A 21,493-nucleotide genomic window follows, 5' to 3' on the forward strand; every position below is an offset into this window, starting at 1 on the left:
GTCCAGCGAGCGGGCTATTTGAATAAACTTTATCCAATACCTTTATTTTTGTCTCTACTTAACTTTTAATTTACAGAGAAATAAAATGATATATTAAGTTCAACTAAAAAAAGGTTTTGTAGACATCCCGATTATTATATTTGTCAGTTATAAATCTTAATTTATTTCATTCTTTGTCATTATCTTTATTGTGTCATTCATTACAGAATTGAGGGAAATAAAATGCTAATTAAATGCTGATGAAAATTAATATAGATTCCGTATTATTTCTTAATTGTCTGTTTTAAATGTTATGAATAATAAAGCAAATATAGATAATTTTCATAGAAATGTATTTTGTAAATTACGTGTAACAATTTAAAATTATCGAAGATTTTATTTTATAGAACACTATAATACAAGTTCAACTAGTTTATTCGTATATTATACGTAGTTCTGTAACAGCATAACAATTTTTTTCAATAGAACTTGCTAAACACTTTTTTTTGCTTCATCTTTGGGTACAACCTTGCTGCAATCTTTGGGTTTTTGTCGTGATCTAATCGAGGAATTCAAATCCTCTTGACAATTGGAATATGCCATACCTAATCCGAAACCAGCCCCAGATAAAATGGGCCATTTTCTCCCTAAAAAGTTAATTCAAATTACATTAATATGTAATATATGTTAATAATTAATTTTACTACCCTTGTTCTAAGAAACTATTATTTTTTATATTAGAATATCTATAATATTAATATGAATTATAAATATAACAAATAGTAACGGATAGCAATGAAAATTATTTTATATTTACGATTAAAAAAACAAAAAAAAAATAAAATGTGTTCCTAGCACTTAACCTATATCACGTGCATATCAAAGCAATTTTTAACAATAAAATGTAAAGATAAACATCAAACATGTATATCAAGTTTATAAACATGCTCGATAACACTAAAAATATAATTTTAGACACATTTTTTAGTCAAAAATTATTGTATATTAACCTTTAAAAATATTATTGCCATTACAGTACAGATGTAAAGATATATCGATTAAATGTATTGTCGAATAAATTACATGTTTGATTAACACTATAAAAATTACATACAATCTCTAGTAGTACTGAAGAAAGTTAGTCTTACGTTTGAAAAAAAACAGGGAGAATACACCACCAAGAAAAACTCCTCCTCCTGAGAAAATACAGTCGTATTACCAACAAAAAATACAATTAATACGTTCTCAAACTTAGATAATGATTAAAAATATTAGATGATATTTACCGAATTTAAATAGAGCATCTGTGAAACATCGATCCCATTTTCGTCCAATTTCGTCTTCGGCCCATGTAGCACCAGCCATTTTTCTGTATTAAAGTAGATCTACGATACTGGTTGTTATGTCATACATAAGTTTCTGACCATCGTGAGGGAAACTAATTGAAACATCGATTATTTATAAAAGCAACGTTAAAAGAGCTTGTTATATCATTTGACCAACGATATTTTTCGATAGTATGTATGTGTGCCTAATATAAATGTACGACAATAGAACCAATGCAATTAAGCGTTCCCATTTCGTTTAAATAAATGTACATAAAGTTTTCTATACAGTACAAGGCATGTATTGTTACATATTTGTATACGTCGAGAAAAAATATGTTTTCAATTTAATGGAATATTTAACACATAAATTTTATTTACTGAAGGTCTAGTTTATCGGATGATTGTTTTACTTTGTACGATAATTTCATTACAAACTACGCGGTCTATTTTTGCTGTTTTAACCATAGCCGACTCGGCTGTGAGAAAGCAATTGCTACATGTAAGTACTCCTCTATGTACGTTTAGAACTCACCATAATTAGTTCAGTGCGCATGATAATTGCGCAATTTTCTTCCCGCGTAAAAATGGCCATTGCTACATGTAAATACTCCTATATGTACGTTTAGAACTCACCATAATTAGTTTAGTACGCATGATAACAGCGCAGGTTTCTTCCCGCGTAAAAATAGCCAATAAGGAAATAGTTACGATTGTAATGAAATAAATTTTTTGTAAGAAAAGTGATGCCAAGCTTTTCATTCTGGTTCGCGCCTTGGCAGAGTGGCTTTGTATACTCTAAAGTGTTTTGTTATTGTTGTTAAATACATAGTTTTAATGTCTTATAAAGAAGAGCAAAATTTAAAGTGAACGGTTTAGTAGGTAACCGGAAACATGCAACGGAAATGGCACAAGAGGAAAAGATATTGTCATTGCTCTACGTAAGAAAACATTAACTTTCTGTTTAACAAGTATGCATGTTCTTGGAGCGTTTCCTGTCTTTAGAAGGATTATAAATTTTGTTCAACAGCTGGTTTCTTTCTACAAGATCTCAAAGTTGTTTCTTATATCATTATCCAGTAAAGAATGCCAATGAAAACAAATAAAGGTTTTTATAAAACACTGTGGTGGTTGTATAATTCTACCATGAAATTCGTTCAAAAATCATTTTTATCTCACACATCGCATGGTTATAGATGGCGGACCATATGTGGCCTGTGTACCGTAATTTACCGACATCTGCTTCAGTCTCAACCAAATCCTATTCAATGTTTAACCTATTCTATATCTATGATTCTCTAATGTCACACTCTATTGTAGAATAGAATTATAAAACACCACATCTGTGTTTTTGCTCACGAAATCCAGATTTCGATTATTTCCGAACAATTAACATTTATTTTATTTAATTTTAATTTTTTCTGCCGATAGTGCTACAGTCTTACCCCATTTTGAGTTGGTAAAATAGAGATTGCATCACAGACGAGGTATAGAATAGACGTTACATGCAATGTTTTTTTTTATTACACGGATTGGCGGATCGCGAGTCTCCTTACCATTTCCGTGTCATTTCCAACGTTTTCAGTTCACACTGGAATTCGAATTTATCACTCCTAGTGTTTGGAATTAAGACTAAATATTAGAAGAATTTAATTATTTCGGAAGCAATCAAAATTAGATCTCAGGAGCAGCTCTAAACGTACCCGGACATGCATCGATTTCGAAATTTATTTGTTTAGTCTTCTTTGAAATTTCTTTTGTTTATTTTGAATAAAATAAATTGTCATTTACAGGAAGATGAATAGGTGTCGACAACAGATTGATAGGACAGTCAATTACAGCGTCTAATTATACAAAGGGTATCATTAATAACATATCATCAAATAGTTTATTTTACATCGTACAGTGACACGTAATATTGCAAATCATGTAAATTCTTTTAGAAATTGTTTAATAATTAATACCTAACATTCTACAAAGTTATTTAAAAATAAATATACACTTGACTTTAATTTTTGACACTAATTTGTTTTAAACGTTTATAACCAATATTATTTTACTTTTCTATTATATCGAATTAAACAATATTTTCATAAATATTCTTTTTCTCTTTTATAAAATAAATAATTTTTTCAGGCTAAAAAAAAAGAGTATAACAGTTCCATTATGAAAATCGTTTATTCCAAGGTTCGAATTTTGAATTTTTATATTTCATTAATGAAGAAAAACGAAAGGAAGTGCATAGCACTTACCACAACGGACGTAGACACTGGTGTAGACTACGAAATTCGTGTACAACAAAATATCGACGACCATGATCACAGTAATACTGAAAGGAATTGTTAAAAGTACTCGACATTATAGATGACTTGAAAATTAAACATTTACAACGTATGATAAAATAGTATGGTAAAAGGTATTCTGGAAGATCTATGCATAAATAATTCTAAGCGAATTTTTTAGTACCGTGATTTAGTATATTTACTCATTTTTCTAGTCATCGAACGTTTAAATAAATTTATTCGATCGAGATAACGAATATTTCTGTTAATAGTTCGTTATATTTGAATCGAATTTGCAAAATTTAGTTTCCACTCGAGACAGAGTCGACGCTAATGCAATGTATCGTTCCCAGCGTTTCGATGCGATGCATTAGCACGCAGTATGGGCGGCGTTAACATACGGTGCAGTTGCGTGAAAGAAAACCTGTATTCTTTATTTTGTTTCTTTTTCGTTGCACGTGACAACGAGAGGACAAATGTTACCAATCCAAAGTACAAGCTCTATGAAAAGGTTGAACGATAAGGTGTGCGCTCGAACGCGGTTTTTCAACACGTTTAAAGTGGTTGCATAATTGCTATAATGTGCACGATATAGCGCAGTGAAAACATTCCGATTACAAAAATATAAATACAAACGCAGGTCCACGTGAACGCGAGGTGGAATTTATTAGAATTTTTAGTCACACGGAAGACTGTAATATTGTGTAGATACACGTTAATGGTATTTTATTACGAGAATTATACTTTTTAGTTCTGTTGTAAACGTAATCTTTTTAATATGCTAATTTAGATAATAAACATATTTACGGTTACATTTGCCTCGGTTGACGCTGTTACAATTTATTGATTAAATTATCGTGCTGATATTTAGTACGACAAAATAATTCACCGTTTTTCCAATAATTTTCTCCGCTTGTTGTAATAGAAATGTAGAGAAACATAAGGTGTTGTCAGTTACCAAATTTTGTTGATTTAGTTAATAGAAATTATTCGCGAACAGCAGTATCTACGTTTTCTTCTACAGAATTTCTTTGAAATAAGTATTACGTATAATCTTCAATATATTTACTCCCGTAGGTACGCAGAATGTAGCTGATTTTATAAAATGTACATTTTCGTCAGCTAATATAGCGAAAGATGAAGGAACGTAGGATGTCTTATCTTTTTGTCCCTAACTGTATGTATCGTATTATGTCAAATGCTTCGGTAAAACATACATGTTTCATTAGTTGAATGTATAAATGCAAGCGTTCGAATACTTTCGTGTATGGTGGTGTATATTCTTGTGTTCTTCTAGTGGATATACGAGTTGCTGTTTGCACAGTGCAAGTTCCCGCGCTTCTATAGGAATAAATAGGGTATCAGCTGATTGGGAATTCAATGAAAAGGGCGAAGCGTGTGACGCGTATATGGTATATAACGGTAAACAAGCCCGCGCTAACTTCCGCGCAACTTGTACTTGTACTGAGAATTATGATCGTCGACAGACGGCGCCACTTTCGGTATTACAGAGTGGACCGCAGTCGCACGCACGTGTATCCGCCGAGTAAACGACGCCACGCGGTCAAAGCCGGTATTGTTTGTGTGCGTGCATTTTGTTTCTCTCTCTCTCTCTCTCTCTATTATTTCACACGTGTATCGAGCGTGTCGAGCACCGCGGTATGATCGCGTCGCTCAGTGCTGTTTCGACTGTTAACAAGAAATTATCTAACGAGCAGTAATTTTCGAGAGCCGGAAGACGGGACACGATGCCGGACAAAGTTGCACCGGCCGAGAAGCAGGTCTTGAAGAGCTTGAGAATCACCGACGACGACGACGACGAAGCTGTAAAGCTGAAAAAAGAACTCGGCCTGTGGGATGGTGTAGCGATCATCGTCGGCATCATCGTCGGTGCCGGAATCTTCGTTTCGCCAAAGGGTGTTTTAAAGAACAGTGGAAGCGTGGGTCAGGCTCTGATAGTCTGGATCTTTTCTGGACTGTTGTCGCTCATTGGCGCATTATGTTACGCGGAACTGGGTGAGTGTTAGAAACGAAGCAGCTGTTTCAAGCGGCAAATAACGCGAATGTTTAATTTATAATTACCGTGCGGACTCGTTTGTGTTCTTTCATCAGGAAACGAATGGAAGTTCGTAAGAAAGTATCGAATAATTTATTGTTTAATAGAAACAATTGAATCCGAAGATTCTATTAATCGATTAATATAAATATTAATAAAGTAATATTTCTTTTTCGAAATATAAAACATACATATATCAAAGTCGTATACAATTACGTAAATTACGTTGCACTTGCTTAAATTCAAACAATCTGAAAATAAAAGTTTATCAAAAAGTTTACTACCACGTTTACCGCAAACTCTAATGAATATTATCGTGCTTATTGCGGTACGTGTGGTTTTTTTCAGTAAGTTTAAATAAAAGATACGAATATGCCATTTATCAATGTTTCGATATTTTAAATCCATTGCATTGCAAATAAGCAATGCTGTGTGTCTGAAGACAGACCTTTCGACTCTTGCATCACCATCCTTCGTCAGGCGACTCAGGTACTCTGGCATTAAGAAATTGAAAGCTTTTTTTTTTACTAACTCAAACGAAGTTTGGCCCGAACGAATGTAATTGTTAGTTTTCCTTTGTGTAAGATTTTTGTTTAATACTCGTAGCTGCTTTACTGCTATAAATTCGTTCTGATTACATATGTTATCGTTTCGATATCCGTAGCAGGTAGTGCAGAACACTTTTCTTCCGTAGACTGAAATATCTTTAGAGCTTACCGTTAGAATCTAATTCGAATACATTTTCTGCACAAATTGTTTCGTTCGAAGTAAAGAAAATATGTAGCAAGTTCTAATAGTATTACATTGTATACGAAGTTTGCATTTTCTTGTTTATAATCTGGCATAGATAACTCACGCATAAATATATATATCATGCAAAACAGGTTACGAATAACTGATACTGTAGTACTAATCGAAGATTATAAATTTGCATTTACTTTGTATTAATATTAGACTTCGTGGACGAGATAACGAGAGTTTGTATTGTTTACAGCAGGATACAGAAATCAGATAATATATATCAGTTAACGCGGTCATAAAAATATTTGGAAGTAAATTCGTATTTTATCACGAGTTAAATATCGATAATTTTAATAAATATTAAATACATTATCGGTGGTAGAACACTTACTTTTAACAATTGTGTCGGCTTCTTAGTTTACTTATGATATATACATTTTCCGCAACATTGACGCAAGTTGCAAAGTCGTATATCAATAATAGTTTATGAAGGTCGTACTATGAAAATTCAACCAGAACAATAAAGCGGGAAAACGGATTGGTCGTCGAATGGCATTTATATGCCCGTAATGTTGAACTGCATCAAACAGTTAATTTAGTCTGACAAAGTCATACTTTATATATTTTATTAAAAATATTTTAATTTCTAACCCAGACCATAACATAATAATTTTCGGTCGGTGACTTACATATCAGTGAAATTTAAAATTAATCATGGAACTCATAATTAGATTATATATACATATACAGTGGCGACAACAGGTTGTCGGTATCATAACTGCATTTGATTAAGGCTATATTAGGGGGCTGATGGACGCCTCAATAGTCAGACAGGACTCAAAATTCAGACAGGACCGAACCCGTAGACGTAGGTACAAAAATATACTTATATAACTCCAATAGAAACTTGCAGGATCATACAAGTATAATAGGTTTTTATTTATAGAATTTTTCTTAGGGCGCAATCTGCTGAGTTTTTTCGTCATTTGTCACTTCTCTGTCGGTAAAACGTATATTTTTGTTTCCTTGGTTTATTGATTTTACGATATTCGCTCGTCCTTTCGATGCAAGAAAAAGGAACCGAGCGCGTGTACGTTCTTCGAGCTTGCCGTCGATTATCTGTCTACGTTTCTTATTGGTTGTTCGCTCGTGCTGCCTAATTACGACCAACACGCGGTCGCGTATGAAATCTCGGTCTGTACGTTGCATTCTTTCTCCGTTTATGGCACGACTTGGTTCGTGGGGCGAGTTCTCGCAATTTTTCCTGCCACGGCTTGTTTCCACAAAGAACCTCGCTGCCGTTCACCGACGTCACTGAATCGTTTAACGCCTTTACGAACCGCAATCAATCTACGTTAGTTACAAAATAATCGAGTTGTCGTAATGACAACCTGAAAAATAAAAGACAGCACACGTACGCATGGCTTAGTTCCCGCGAGAGATGGTTTAATACAATTAAACCGTATCGTAGCGACGCAGTCAATCTGACCTGATCTTTGAGCTCTGTAAAAAGGTCAAACGATGCTTTATTAACTTATCGACTCAACTAATTGTATATAATTCCGCCGGTTCTACCGTGCTTCCACGAGAAGAAGGTGCAGCATGTTTGATTCACAGGATTGGTCGAGAACGGTGACGAAGATCGGCGACAGCCAATCAGCGGACTGCAAGCAAGAGTGGGGATGTAAACACGCTGTGCCTTCTTCTCGTGGAAGAACGATACTTAGCGACTTCTACATATGCGGCCTGTTTTCATTGTAGACAGAAAACGTCTCGTTAAACCCTGTTAACCCTTCTATTGCGTTCGGGTATATACGACTCGATCTTGACGTTGGGTTAATATAACTTTCTTCTTTATAATCTTATCGAGAACACACTTATCGAATTGTCTACTGTCGCGTGTACCTTAAAGCAGTAAAAATATTTTTCATTAAAATATATGACAGTTATCTTGTCGTTTGAATTTTTAAAAATAGAAACAGTTAGTACACTGTATGTTCCGTCATATTAACTGACTATTGATTCTGCAAGATACCATCGCGCGCAAATAATTTTTAAGAAATATCGCGTTGTGTTTCCCTTACGATAACAGGCAAATAAAAAGTAAAGTAAAATTTTCGTGAATCGATAGACCGTTTATTCCGGACTTATTTATCGGAAATAGTTGGAATTATGATAATAATTTTCAGGTACTATGATTCCAAAATCTGGAGGCGATTACGCGTATATTAGCGACGCTTTTGGACCTTTACCAGCGTTCCTGTACCTTTGGGTAGCATTGTTCATCCTAGTTCCAACCGGAAACGCAATTACAGCCTTAACTTTCGCACAATACATTTTACAACCAGTCTGGCCAGGTTGCGTGCCCCCGTACGCAGCAGTTCGTTTACTCGCAGCTGTTATTACCTGTAAGATCAGTACTTAAAAGTCGATTCGAATATATTGCTCGAAACAATTAGCAAAATTAGAAAATTTTTACAATTCGAACGAATGTTTTATTTGCAAAATGGTTTCGAGCAACGTCCGTCTTTCGTTTTGTCGGTCATGAAAATTTAATAATTAACGTCGAGTCGAGATAAGATAATTAAATCATTCCTCGCAGGTATATTGACTGTCATCAACTGTTACAACGTAAAATGGGCCACCAGAGTGCAAGACATCTTTACCGGGACTAAAATCTTCGCGCTGTTGATTATCATGGTTGCTGGACTCTGGTGGCTTTGCATGGGCCACGCAGAGAATTTCCGTCATCCTATGGACGGGACCAGCACACAACCTGGATATATCGCTTTAGCCATTTATTCGGGATTGTTTTCTTATTCAGGCTGGAATTACCTAAATTTTGTTACCGAGGAATTGCAAGATCCGTACAAGTAATTATCGTTCAATAATTACGCTCGTTAATATTTTTATTCAAAATCTGATATCATGAAGGGTGTCAAAAAAAAAGATACCGTTCGAAATGATCCTTAAACTACACATAGAACATAGAATTTTTTTTTTTTTTATCATTATTTTTAACCCTTGGTTCCAAAAGGTTTATGACATAAATAATAACACACATTTTTACCGTTTATATTTCTGTCTCTCTCGCTTATGTGACTTTCTGACACTGTGTCCTCACGCGTACGCGTAAGAAAGAAAAAGGATTTAAGTAGATCGAACTTTTGCATCTTGTCTGAAACAAAGACGTACGCGAACTCGAAGAAGTCTATATTTAAATCGGGATAAAAGTGGTGCATCGGTGAAGGATCTTTATGCAGTTACAGAGCTATATTTAAACCGTGAATGACATATTCGCGTATCTAACTAAATTTCGTGTTGTTTCATTTTGTCATTTCACAATTAAATCTTATACTATTTCTTTTTCGACACCATTGAAAATTGGGACAAAAAAATCTTTGTCAGATTTGAATTTGAATACGTGAATTATTGCGTATAAAGCGTGCGCGACGTTTAATTATTATTTTTCCAGGAATCTTCCGAAGGCAATTTGTATATCATTACCCCTGGTGACCGTGATTTATGTCCTAGCGAACGTTGCCTACTTCGTGGTGTTAACGCAAGACGAAATTCTTGCATCGGACGCTGTCGCTGTCGTAAGTTTTTTAAATTTTTACGAATATTCAGACAAATTCTTATACGAATAATTTCTTATTTAAATAATCTCTTATCTGGATAAATTCGTGTTCGAGTATATATTTATTCATCGAGGTAAATAAAATTTCTAATTTTTATCCGTTATCCGAATAAAATCTTGATGAACAATTTTAATGGGAGATTCTAGAGGCCAAAATAAGACGAAAATCAAGGATACTAATTTGTTGAATGAAGCTTTGTTAAAAAGTTGTAGAAACATTTCCGGTCACACGGTATAATTTTGGTAAAAAAATTTTTTCTTAAAAGTACGTAGAATTTCGGGGGTATGTGTATCCACCAAAAATGATTGTAATTGACCCCCGCAACCAAAAATAATTTTTCCAGAACGATTTGAAATTTTTTAATTTAATTTTGTTAATAACTTTTTAACGAAGCCTACATCAACCACAAATTGGTATTCTTGATTTTCGTCTTATTTTGGCCTCTAGAATTTCCCATTAAAATTTTTCCCACGGGTGACCGAACACCCTGTATAAAATAAGTTGTATGCGAAGTATTGTGAAAATCTTTATTTAAACGTAAAGTACATTCGATGCCACTAAGTATGGAAAACAATATCGTTTAAATATCCTCCACGGCTTCGTTTTGTAGCTTGTATCCGAGAGACTCAATGTTTTATGACAATTCTCGCATAACCGAGGACTCTGTTTTACCAATAACACGAGTAATGTTGTCCTTAAGGTCCCCAGATGCGAGAATTCTGTTTGTTCGCAAACCCATTGAGCTAGAAATGAGCCTCGTCGCTGAAAATGATTTTCTTTCCCAAAAAAAAAACTGGCATCGCCTGGCAACTTGTCTAAAGTCCAAACAGCGAATTCACGACGCATAAAATGGTCTCCATCTCACGATAGCCATACAGCGGTGTAAGTCACATTTTAGTTGTTTCGTGTAAAATGACGTTTTACGTTCGTTGTTTAAAAGAAACATACTAAAATTACAAAAATACATCTACTGGCTAGGAAAGGCGTTAAATAAATGTCTCGCTTTGTTCGCATCAACGTATCTTAGCTCGTGATTCTGTCGTCTCTCGTTCCCGATGCATTCAAGACACGAACGAGAGGTGCAATAGTCGATCAAGTAACATTGCAAACGAATATTGTAATAACAACCTAAACAGTTTATCTTTCGCACACGACGATCGTTTTATTTGCAGACTTTCGGCGATAAATTATTGGGCGTGATGTCATGGATAATGCCATTCTTTGTGGCCTGTTCGACGTTTGGTGCGCTTAACGGAGCGATTTTCGCGTCGTCGCGATTGTTTTTCGTAGGTGCGCGCAACGGGCACTTACCATCCGCAATTTCCCTCATCAATGTTCGAAACTTAACGCCGATGCCGTCGCTCATCTTCCTCGTAAGTGTCTTCTCTTGTGTTTTCGTCCTATTACTAACGATACGCAAGGGTTGAGAATTTAACTATCAGGTGTATGCATTCTGTATGTTATTGCAGACGATGTTGCAACGTGTTTTTACCTGTATACAAAATCGCGAATGGCTAAATATCTCTGTAGCGTGTGCAATTAAACAAACAGCGTGTCACGAAGTCTGATTTTTCTATCCAACGAATGATCGATCGCATTTTGAAACTCGCGATGATACGCGCGAACTGCAAATTTAGAAAAATTCTCGAATAAAATCCAGGTTAAAGACGAATTTATCTTGTGTTTGTAGAAAACTTGTGAACTTTCTCTGCGTTTCAGTTAGAAGTGTACGAGATAACAGATAACGCTGTCATTGATTGACATATTTGGATCAAACTAACAACGATAATACATTTATCACGAAGAGTGTTTCTACTATAAAGTACAACAGGATATTTCTTTTCGACATTGAAAGCGTTCGACGATATAGATCGGTGTTCATTTTTCTCGAATACATCTTTTATAACAATTAAATTACCGATATCGGAAGGCATGAAATGCTATTCGTTTATTTCTTTACAAAATCCTAAGAACTTGAGCGAGAAACAAACATTATACAATCATTGTGTGCATAACGTGGTCTATTCACCGTCATCTTGATTTGCGTTTGCTAATTGAGAGCAATAAATTGGATCTTTCATTCCGTTAACGGTCTCTTTGATGATCGATAATGACAGCCTTTTAAAGCACAAGCAACTCGGTTATTCAAATTTTAAATTATATTAACCGCTTGTCGTGCAATGACGAGTCCGATTCGTCGTAAAGTCTAATAATATTAAAGTCAACAAATTTTCACGTTCGCGATGTATTCGTAAAACACATATGTGTTTCAAAGCCGAAGATCTCGACGTAATTTGGAAAAAAACAACAACAACAACAACAACAACAAATTTACAAGTTGAATTTTTATTTCACTCTTGTACTCGAACTCGAGCTGAAGCGTTAAACTATAATTTCCGTTTCTAGTGCATTATCACCCTGGCACTTCTGATCATAGAGGATGTCTATGTGCTAATCAATTATGTCAGCTTCGTTGAGGCACTATTCACCACGCTCTCCGTGTCTGGTCTCCTCTGGCTTCGCTACAAAAGTCCCGATCGCGAACGACCAATAAAGGTACGTAAAAAATTTTACCTTGTCCGTCGCTCTGCAATCGTTTTTTTTTTTAATTCCACCGCAACGCGTAGACTTTTATAAATAAATCGAAACTATTAGAATTTAAAATCAAGATGATCTATATCGCTGAAGCGTTGGAAACTTAATTAAATCCAAGAAATATTGATTGTCTTTTTTCAAAATTGTTTTATTACATATTCGCAATTTTGGTTTTCACGAATCGATTATTCGAGAAATCGACGTTCTGCTATATTAATTTGAAAATATTTTTCGTTAATCGGAACGAGCTCTATGTTTCGGCATTTGTGTCGATACCATTAGAAATGTTATCATATCTTTTGTATTCCCATGAGTTTTCGAACTAGATAATGTCTAGGATAATCAACGAGTAAACATCGATAAACGAAAGAGTATGTAGTTGTTGAAGTAGCGATATTGTCGTGAGCAATTCAAGTTCAAGTATGTATCTGTAAATTTGAACACGTGTGCTTTGTAGGAACTTAATTTTAGTAAAAAAATAAAAAAATTGCTGTTCTTACAAAACTGTTTATATCGGTATCTTCGACAATCTTAAAAAATTTGTAAAACATATTATACTCGAAGACGAAGAAGAACTCAACTCGTTTGTTGTTTCATGAAAACTGAATTGTTGGATGTAGTGTTAAAAAAAAACACTTTTTTTCTCGTATAATTACAGGTCTCGATCGTCTTACCTATTATATTTTTTATAATATGTGCTTTTCTGGTAACGCTTCCCTGCTACGTATCGCCATGGGAAGTTGGCGTCGGAGTGATAATTATTTTATCTGGCTTTCCTGTATACTGGATCTTTATTCACTGGAAAAGGAAACCTAAATGGCTCGTAAGGACGTCTCGTAAGTAACATCTACTTAAAGACTTTGTGTTCTCGTATGCAGACTTGGGCGTTTTAAGAAATTTTCGGAATACATTATTTTAAAATTAGTTTTCAGAGTTACTTGAACAATAATCTATTTCGGATTACACGAATAATAGAGTTTTTGTTCTTTCTGTTACAGATAATTTTAACATGATGTGTGCGAAACTATTCATGTGTGTGCAAGAAGAGAAAAATGATTGATAACGAAATGGCATATGCCAATGTATATTTTTATACGAAATTTGCATAGTATGAATGTATGCTGCGTTCGGTCCATCGACCCGATTGCTTGTAAATTCTAATGCCAGACGATAATTACATTTTATCGTTGAGAAAAGTAATCATGTGGTCTCGACAGAGCTGGGTACAACATTCCAATGAAATCTGTTGCTTCACGCGGAATGTATAAATGAGCGAATCATGCGACAGTAAGTAAACCGCATTTTTATACACGACGTATCTACAGTCAGAATTAAATGCGTTTCTATAGCTCCGTTTACTGATAAATTTTAATACAAAAATTTGAGCACATTTCTGGAAACGTCTAAAATAAATTTTATATAAAATGAACTCGCATATTTATGTTCTTTACAGAAACGATTAGGTTCTTCGTTTGGTCAATTAATAGTAAATTGAAATACTGCTTATTTCAGGCAACAACATTTATTTCTTAATTGAAAAGATTTTTTTTCAAATAACGTTCAGAAAATGCATTGAATAATACATAGAAATAATCGTAATAATAGTGCGATAGCATGTAACTAGTATTTTCTAAATGAATTTACGAAAAAGTATACAAATACATTTGTAGAGTATTGGAATTAGAATTTTTATGAACGAGAATAAATTGAACATCTTCAGTTATAATCGACGCAATACATTTACTCCAAACATTTTTAGAAACATGTACAAATTGTTTGTGATATGAAAATTTATTAACAAACGGAGCTATACAAAGTGTTCTCAGAATTTATTTGTGCCAATATTTTTTACACTCGCTCTATATCACGTACAACCAGTTACGAAAATCTACATACAAGTATACTAAAGTATACAAAAATTATTCGTGTCGTACATATTTTGTTGGTGCTCTATTGCAAACATAAACAGTCCTATAATAGCATGCATCCTTACTTTAGTATTCCATATTATGTTATATAGATGGATGTTTGTGGATTTGTATGTCTGACTGTATGTAAAATTTTCATTGACCGTGTCAATTACTAGAGTCTTCTATTACACGTTTACAATAATTTTCTACGGATTTTTAGTCGTGAGAATTGTGTAGAATAATTACAAGATATTGTCTACATTTAATTCTATAAAAATTACCTCTTAATTCCTATCAGATTGTGTTCATCGAATCCTTATAGCCAATAAGGTTGTCTCTAAACTATAGTATAAATATAACCGAATAATGAAATTCTTAAGGAGGCACAAAAAGGTCTTAACAAAATATGCGACTTCCTTTGTCTCTTTTCATGAGTTATATGTATTAGCCAAATATGTTTTAAATAAGTACTATGATTACAATTGATCGGTAATACGTAAAATTAATAACACACACAGAGCTATTTAAATCATAATCATACTTTTAGGAAACTTTTATGCACAATTATCTTAATTTTATTTATTTATGAATAATTGTGTTTGGTAATGGTAATTATAGTAATGTCAAATTGATCAATTGAACACACGTAATATTGTAATATAAAAATGTAGTCCTACATATTTAATTGTATATACAATACGAGCAACTATCAATTATTTATCACAATTTATGTATTGATAGATTGCTTTGTTTGATAGGTAATTACTACCAACATCGTTGATAAACTACTAATAGTAATTTGTATATCCCTTTTATCTGCCATATTTTTATTTTAAATTATATTTATCGGTAAATTATTTATAGAATATCCAAGTGAGAAATAGTAGAATTGTATTGCGGGATATTTTACAGAAATCTGATCTTTATGAGAAAACATTTTCTCTCATTTTCAAGTATAAGGAAAAATATTCTTTGTTCGTTTACATATTGATGCGAAATTCACTTAGTTCGCAATTGTATTTTTCTTACTATATGACATATCTGGTCAAATTGTGCATTTAAAAATAGGAAAACTGAATAGTGTTTTACATATTATATTAAGAGATAATTAATATTTTATACAATGTAAACAAGTAGTGTCAAGTTGTAATATTTTATATTGTGTATAACTACATCGAATATTTATAGCTGTATATTGTTAAATTCGTATCATCACCACAAATTATCAATCTAATCTAGTGATATTGCATTTTAGCTGCAATGCTTGCATTTAATTTGGACAATAATTAATAATTAATGGAATATTTGATTGCTTTAATAGCATTAAAAAACCATTAGTCTTACTCTGGATTATCTTTTGTGTTAACATAGAGCAAAAACATATTACAATGATCGTACATTCATAAAAACGACTGATAATGTGCTTTATGTGTCGTGCAAACAAAGAATTTATTACCGAAGATTTTTTGAAGCGACTACGCTTTTATTCGGAATATGTTATTAAATCTGTATACTTTTTTTAACCAAATTTAATGCTGTAAAACAATTAATTACCAATTTAGTTAATATATTTATATTTTAAATATAAATACGGTTGCGTTTAAATTTAATCAATTTTACATATTTGATTAAAAAGAACATGTAACTAATTGATGATTGAACCTGTATAATACGTTTATTAAGGACTAGAATAAATTCAGCTATTTTTTTTTTTACACCATATTTTTAGAGTAAGTAGGGGAGAGTAGAGTAAAACTAGCGAATGAAATACAGAGTTTCGTTATTAATTGAGCTTACTGATTCACGAAATGGCTGATCGATGTGTCTTACACCATGGTCAGTTTCTAAATTTATACATTGAACTTACGAGACATTATTAATTTACAATGATAAAAAGAATAACTTGCAAATAAAGTACGATGAAAAAAGTATAAAACGTTAATAGGAAACGTGTGTAAAGGTGAGAGTGGTATAAGCAATAAATATTGTAACGATAAATATAATAAATAATGTATTAACGAAACAAATTTTTCGTTTAATTCATTTTTTACAACAGTTCGGAACAAGTTCGAATAAAAATGGTAAGTTATAAATGAAAATTTTATTGGGTAACTTTATACTTTTTGACAAAAGAGCTAATAAATACAAAGTATCAAATGAAAACTGCAATATATATATATTTGCAATACTATATAATAAATACAAGATATTGTACATATTAATACGAACGAAGTAACATAATTGTAATTTCAAATTTGTTGTATTGTAGGCATGTTAGACATCGCCTGGAAAACAAGGAATAAAGTTAATTCGACTATCCTCGTAAATATTAACTATCGTAATATAAAAATGTATTATGGGTTTCCGTGGCATTAGATTTTTAACGAGGTCGAGTGTTTTAATAAATAAATAAAATGTTATATTTGAAAATTACATCCTTCTTGGTAGACTATTTGAAGAGAAGGTTAGAGACTTTGATGGCACGTAATACTCGCTAAATCGAGTAAAATATATTTAGTCAGATTTAAAAGCGATTTTTGATTATAGTAACATATTAGTGACTTACTTACTGCTGTTTATTATATATATCATTTCTAAATATAAAATTATATTACTATAATTTGATGTCTACGAAAAATATTGTCTATCTTTTATTTCCATACGTGCTTCCAAAATTTCCCGGCATCGTTCGAATTAATCGATAGACATATTTTATTAATTAAATACAATTGTTAATTTATTTATTTACTATATGGTATAACATTTATCCTACTGCTGAAGAAGTCACCTATGTTGCCAAAATTAAAAATTGCTTACATCTCTGATTAGGCTCTTTTTTTTTAATACTACACTGACAAAGCATTTTTTACTTTGTTTAGCAACTACCATATACCCTGAAAGTCTATAATCCTCCTCCTTGGAAAACCCTGTATATTGAAAATCTGCTTCTGTTGGTTTACACCATCGTTGTATTACATTTTTATATTTGTATGTTTTTTTTTTTTTTTTTTATCATAATATACTTTATCTCAATTAATAGTATAATCAAATTTGTGACTTACATTCACAGAATCATTCTATCTTTAGATATAATTATGTTCCATAAAATTCTTGTTTTTTTTTTCTAACATTAATTATTTCCATTCTTAAATAAGAAAAAATTGAGGGTTAAAAGATACAAATCTCATAATACATTAACAGAAATGTTTATATATTATTTTAGCTCTTTGTATAAGGATTAAAAAATGGCTTGTCTGTCCAAAAGGTTCACTATTCATATATACATATAACAAAAATAGTGACAATTTCACGACGGTCGATTTAATACGAGACTTAAACAAAAGCCACTAATGGTTTAATGATCAAACAATCGTAAACATTATCACTATTGTTTGAACCGAATTGACAAACGTCTAGAACCACTTATAAATTTCACTATCGCTTCCCGTTCCTCTCTCAACTATCGTACAGTATATGTATTTGTCGTAGAAGCACCGCAAAATCGTAACGAAATCATGCTGCAATTTCACGGTCCATAAAAAAGAATATATACGTATATGTATATGAAACCAATATAGTTCACAGACTAAAAACCTGCATGTAGCGGTTTATTTCTGTAAATAGCAATCGTGTTTTTCGTTCTTTTAACGAGTTCGGAACGATCAACCCTCGGCAAGCGGTGGCGTGACCCAACCGTATTTTTCATGAGTCTTCACTAGACTTCTGAAGGATTCTTCGGCAGAGCGCCTATTGAATTCTTTGTTCGCTTTTGGTTTCCTCGCAACACGACCCTGAAAGATTGAACGCGTTTAGCAGATTTTTAAAGACGTTGATCAAACAACAGTTATTCGAGTTGTGCTTAGACTCGGTCTCGGTCTCGGTTAACAGTAAGAAATGCAGAATCGTGGTAGTTGTTAAGAGCAAAAAGCGATTGTAATTGTATCGAGTCAGTAGGTAAGAAAAGCTAAAATCATTTCACCTGGCCCTTAACGATGCTAGCAGCAAATTGCGTGATCACGGCTTCGATGGTATACGCGCTGGTCCATCCTCTGGGTGTGAGGAGTTCCATACAGATAGCGCCGCCTTCCATCACGAATCCTCTCTCGACTCGAGGAGAAATAACACGTATGAAGGGAGGGGCGAACGGAAAATTCTCCGGGAATACGACGTGGAGAAGTATGTAAGGTATATTGAGCTCCCTCATGTCTGCTGCTAGTTCGCTTTCCGGATCGATTTTGTGCAGTTTCACGTGCCACTCGAACAAATTGTCGTTGACCAACTCAGCGGTGAAGGTCGATTCGAGCCGGTGTTGCGTCCTTTGAATTTCGCTGAGTTCCTTCATTAGTCGACGTAGACGAACCCTCTTGTCCGGTACTACAACAGCGCCCTAAAATGGATTCAGAATTACAATTCCGTTTCAGGTTAATATCATCGAAATATACATATACAGGGTGTTCGGCCACCCTTGGGAAAAATTTTAATAGGAGATTCTAGAGGCCAAAATAAGACGAAAATCAAGAATAAAATTAAATTGAAAAATCTCAAATCATTCTGGAAAAATTATTTTCGGTTGTGTGGATCAATTACAATCATTTTTGGTCATTAGCCATACCCTCGAAATCCTATCCACTTTCAAGAAAAAAATTCGAGTAGGTACTGAAATTTTTAGACGAAATTAAAAATTTTCAAATCATGCTAAAAAAATTATATTTAATTACAGGGGTCAATTACAAGCATTTTTGGTCAATAGACATACCCTCGAAATCATAACCATTTTCGAGAAAAAAATTCCTTACCGAAAATCTAATGTGAGGCCACAGAAATGCTTCCCTAAAATTTCATGCGAATCTTTAAAATGTCATAACTTCTGAACGGATTGGACGATTTTAATGTTTAAAAAAGCAAACGACGCGTATTTTGCTAGAGAATATGTAGAAATTGTAAAAATATTCGAAAAGTTGGTCCTTGACCCCGCAAAATGTGAAAAACCCCATAAAAATGGTCCAATTTTCAAACAGCCATAATTCCCACAATTGTGAATATATTTCAATGAAACTTTTTTCTGAAGTAGAGTTCATGGGTACCTACAAAAAAGTATTAGACAACTTTTCTGTAGGGCGTCAAACAAAATTACTAAAAATGAAAAAGTAATTTTTAAGGAAAATCGACAAGGGAGTGGGTAGGTAGGTGCCTAAATTTTTCGACGAAAAAAAAAATTTTTAATTAATTCTAAAAAAATTATTTTCGGTTGCGGGGGTCAATTGCAATCATTTTTGGTGAATAAACATACCCCCGAAATCCTACGTACTTTCGAGAAAAAAATTCGAGAAGGTGTGAAATTTTTCGACGGAAAAAAAAAAATTTCAAATCGTTTTGGAAAAATTATTTTCGGTTGCGGGGGTCAATTACAATAATTTTTGGTCAATAGATCTACCCCCGAAATCCTACTCAGTTTCTAGAAAAAAATTCAGTACGGACGGAACTTTAAACGTTAATAACTTTTTAACGAAGCCTCCATCAAGAAATTAGTATTCTTGATTTTCGTCTTATTTTGACCTCTAGAATCTCCCATACCTGTACCTGAGCGGTGCTGCCGGCGGTTTTCTTTGATTTAAAGAAGCAACTTCCGTAGTTGGAGTTGCTGGCGTCTGAATTTTCGGTCGACACGCCGTCAGACGGTGTGACTGCGTCGGGACGATGATGTCGACTTAGAAGCCTTCTCGACGGAGAACTCGTTGAACTGCTCGCGGCTTCCTGGTCGGAAATTTTCTCAGAGGTTCGAAAGATTTTCCGGAAAGCGGCTACGACCTTTTCCTTTGATCTCGTAGACATGGCTTGGCGGCTACTTTTAACGCTCTATATTTACAATCTTAAATCAAAATTGCTATTAAATTAATCCGTTAAATTTTATTAAGATCTGTTAACCTCTAGACGTGCAATTTAATTACAAGTAAATTTTCAAACTTATAATATTTAATTTAAATTAATTTAAATAACAAATTAAATTTGTTCGTGCGTGCAGTGCTCGCAAAAAAAAAAAGGAAATTTATTTTACGGATACTTTGCGAATATTAAAGTGTGTGTTAATCTTCGTTTCGATTTCGATAATTAATTTTAATCTAAATCGCAGCGATTTTTAAATCGAACACGTATACATTGTTTTACATAAAAAACTATTTGTCTCGCATCGCGTTCGTGACCGTTTACACGATTAAAATTTGCTATTCAGAAATCTTAATCATTTTAAACGTTATCGATATCATTATCTATATTGTTTTCATTCTGAAAACGGAATTTTAACGTTTTGTTATTGTACAAATCGGGAAAATATTATAATTTATGGACGAAATGTATGTTAAATGCCGGGAGATTGTAAATATGCTAAATGTTATCGTTACGAAAGAAACGTCTGAGAAAAGCTGCATAAAGGTTCGGTAAACGTCATAGCAGCATCCGCAGCTGTTTAGTATTATTTTTACACTGCGTTGCTCACCCTTTCTCGTACGATGATCAAGGCTTCCTCCACGAAGAGACGTCCAATTGCTTGCAAAACATTTTAATGTCGTTAACATATAACACTTTGTTTTTCGAAGAATAAATAATTCGCAGGAAAAACTGTATCAGATGCAAGGATACGGGAGACGAAAGACACGATAGAACACGGCGCAGTCTCCACCCTCATTGAACTGCTCGAGCGCGTAGTTCGGAAAGGGTTGCTACCTTCGTTTACCAGGGCCGTCTTACGAACAAATACCTTTCGTCCACGAAACGTTAGTTAACGCGTAGACGTAAATTTTATATTGATTCATAAACTAACTTGTACGTATGTTTGATTCATAAATTCATTTAGAAATTAAAGTCTGTTAACGAACATTTCAAATTAATATTCAGACCAGCAAAACCGTGGGCAGAAGCTAGTTTACGAACAGATCTAATATTTTTATTTGTTATTCGAGAATAAAAT

At 33.4% G+C, this 21,493-nt stretch overlaps 3 protein-coding genes across 5 annotated transcripts; 1 reads left to right on the forward strand and 2 right to left on the reverse strand.

The window, feature by feature from the left end:
* Positions 1 to 350: 350 nt before the first annotated feature.
* LOC143349135 (MICOS complex subunit Mic10) lies at positions 351 to 1,575 on the reverse strand. The gene is made up of 3 exons (XM_076780127.1): positions 1,266 to 1,575; positions 1,128 to 1,175; positions 351 to 626 (listed from the first exon to the last, which is right to left on the reverse strand). The coding sequence occupies exons 1-3, from the start codon at positions 1,342 to 1,344 to the stop codon at positions 472 to 474; spliced, it is 282 nt and encodes a 93-aa protein (XP_076636242.1). The 5' UTR covers positions 1,345 to 1,575; the 3' UTR covers positions 351 to 471.
* A 3,246-nt stretch (positions 1,576 to 4,821) lies between these two features.
* On the forward strand, positions 4,822 to 16,506 carry Mnd (L-type amino acid transporter minidiscs). Of its 2 annotated transcripts, XM_076777281.1 has the most exons (9): positions 4,822 to 5,170; positions 5,305 to 5,602; positions 8,573 to 8,791; positions 8,986 to 9,256; positions 9,859 to 9,982; positions 11,197 to 11,397; positions 12,431 to 12,580; positions 13,278 to 13,455; positions 13,618 to 16,506. In XM_076777281.1, exons 2-9 carry the CDS (start codon positions 5,335 to 5,337, stop codon positions 13,677 to 13,679), a joined length of 1,473 nt encoding a protein of 490 aa, XP_076633396.1. In that variant the 5' UTR covers positions 4,822 to 5,170; positions 5,305 to 5,334; the 3' UTR covers positions 13,680 to 16,506. The 2 variants fall into 2 exon arrangements, with proteins under 2 accessions (XP_076633396.1, XP_076633386.1); XM_076777271.1 differs by having other exon boundaries at positions 4,846 to 5,602.
* Positions 16,507 to 16,686: 180 nt separating this feature from the next.
* LOC143347782 (ubiquitin-conjugating enzyme E2Q-like protein 1) lies at positions 16,687 to 21,333 on the reverse strand. Of its 2 annotated transcripts, none has more exons than XM_076777305.1 (4): positions 21,023 to 21,333; positions 20,110 to 20,385; positions 18,509 to 18,916; positions 16,687 to 18,320 (listed from the first exon to the last, which is right to left on the reverse strand). In XM_076777305.1, exons 2-4 carry the CDS (start codon positions 20,359 to 20,361, stop codon positions 18,192 to 18,194), a joined length of 789 nt encoding a protein of 262 aa, XP_076633420.1. In that variant the 5' UTR covers positions 20,362 to 20,385; positions 21,023 to 21,333; the 3' UTR covers positions 16,687 to 18,191. The 2 variants fall into 2 exon arrangements, with proteins under 2 accessions (XP_076633420.1, XP_076633410.1); XM_076777295.1 differs by having other exon boundaries at positions 20,110 to 20,398.
* Between the last annotated feature and the right edge of the window lie 160 nt (positions 21,334 to 21,493).

This window comes from Colletes latitarsis, chromosome 2, assembly GCF_051014445.1.
Source record: "Colletes latitarsis isolate SP2378_abdomen chromosome 2, iyColLati1, whole genome shotgun sequence".
Classification (NCBI taxonomy): domain Eukaryota; kingdom Metazoa; phylum Arthropoda; class Insecta; order Hymenoptera; family Colletidae; genus Colletes; species Colletes latitarsis.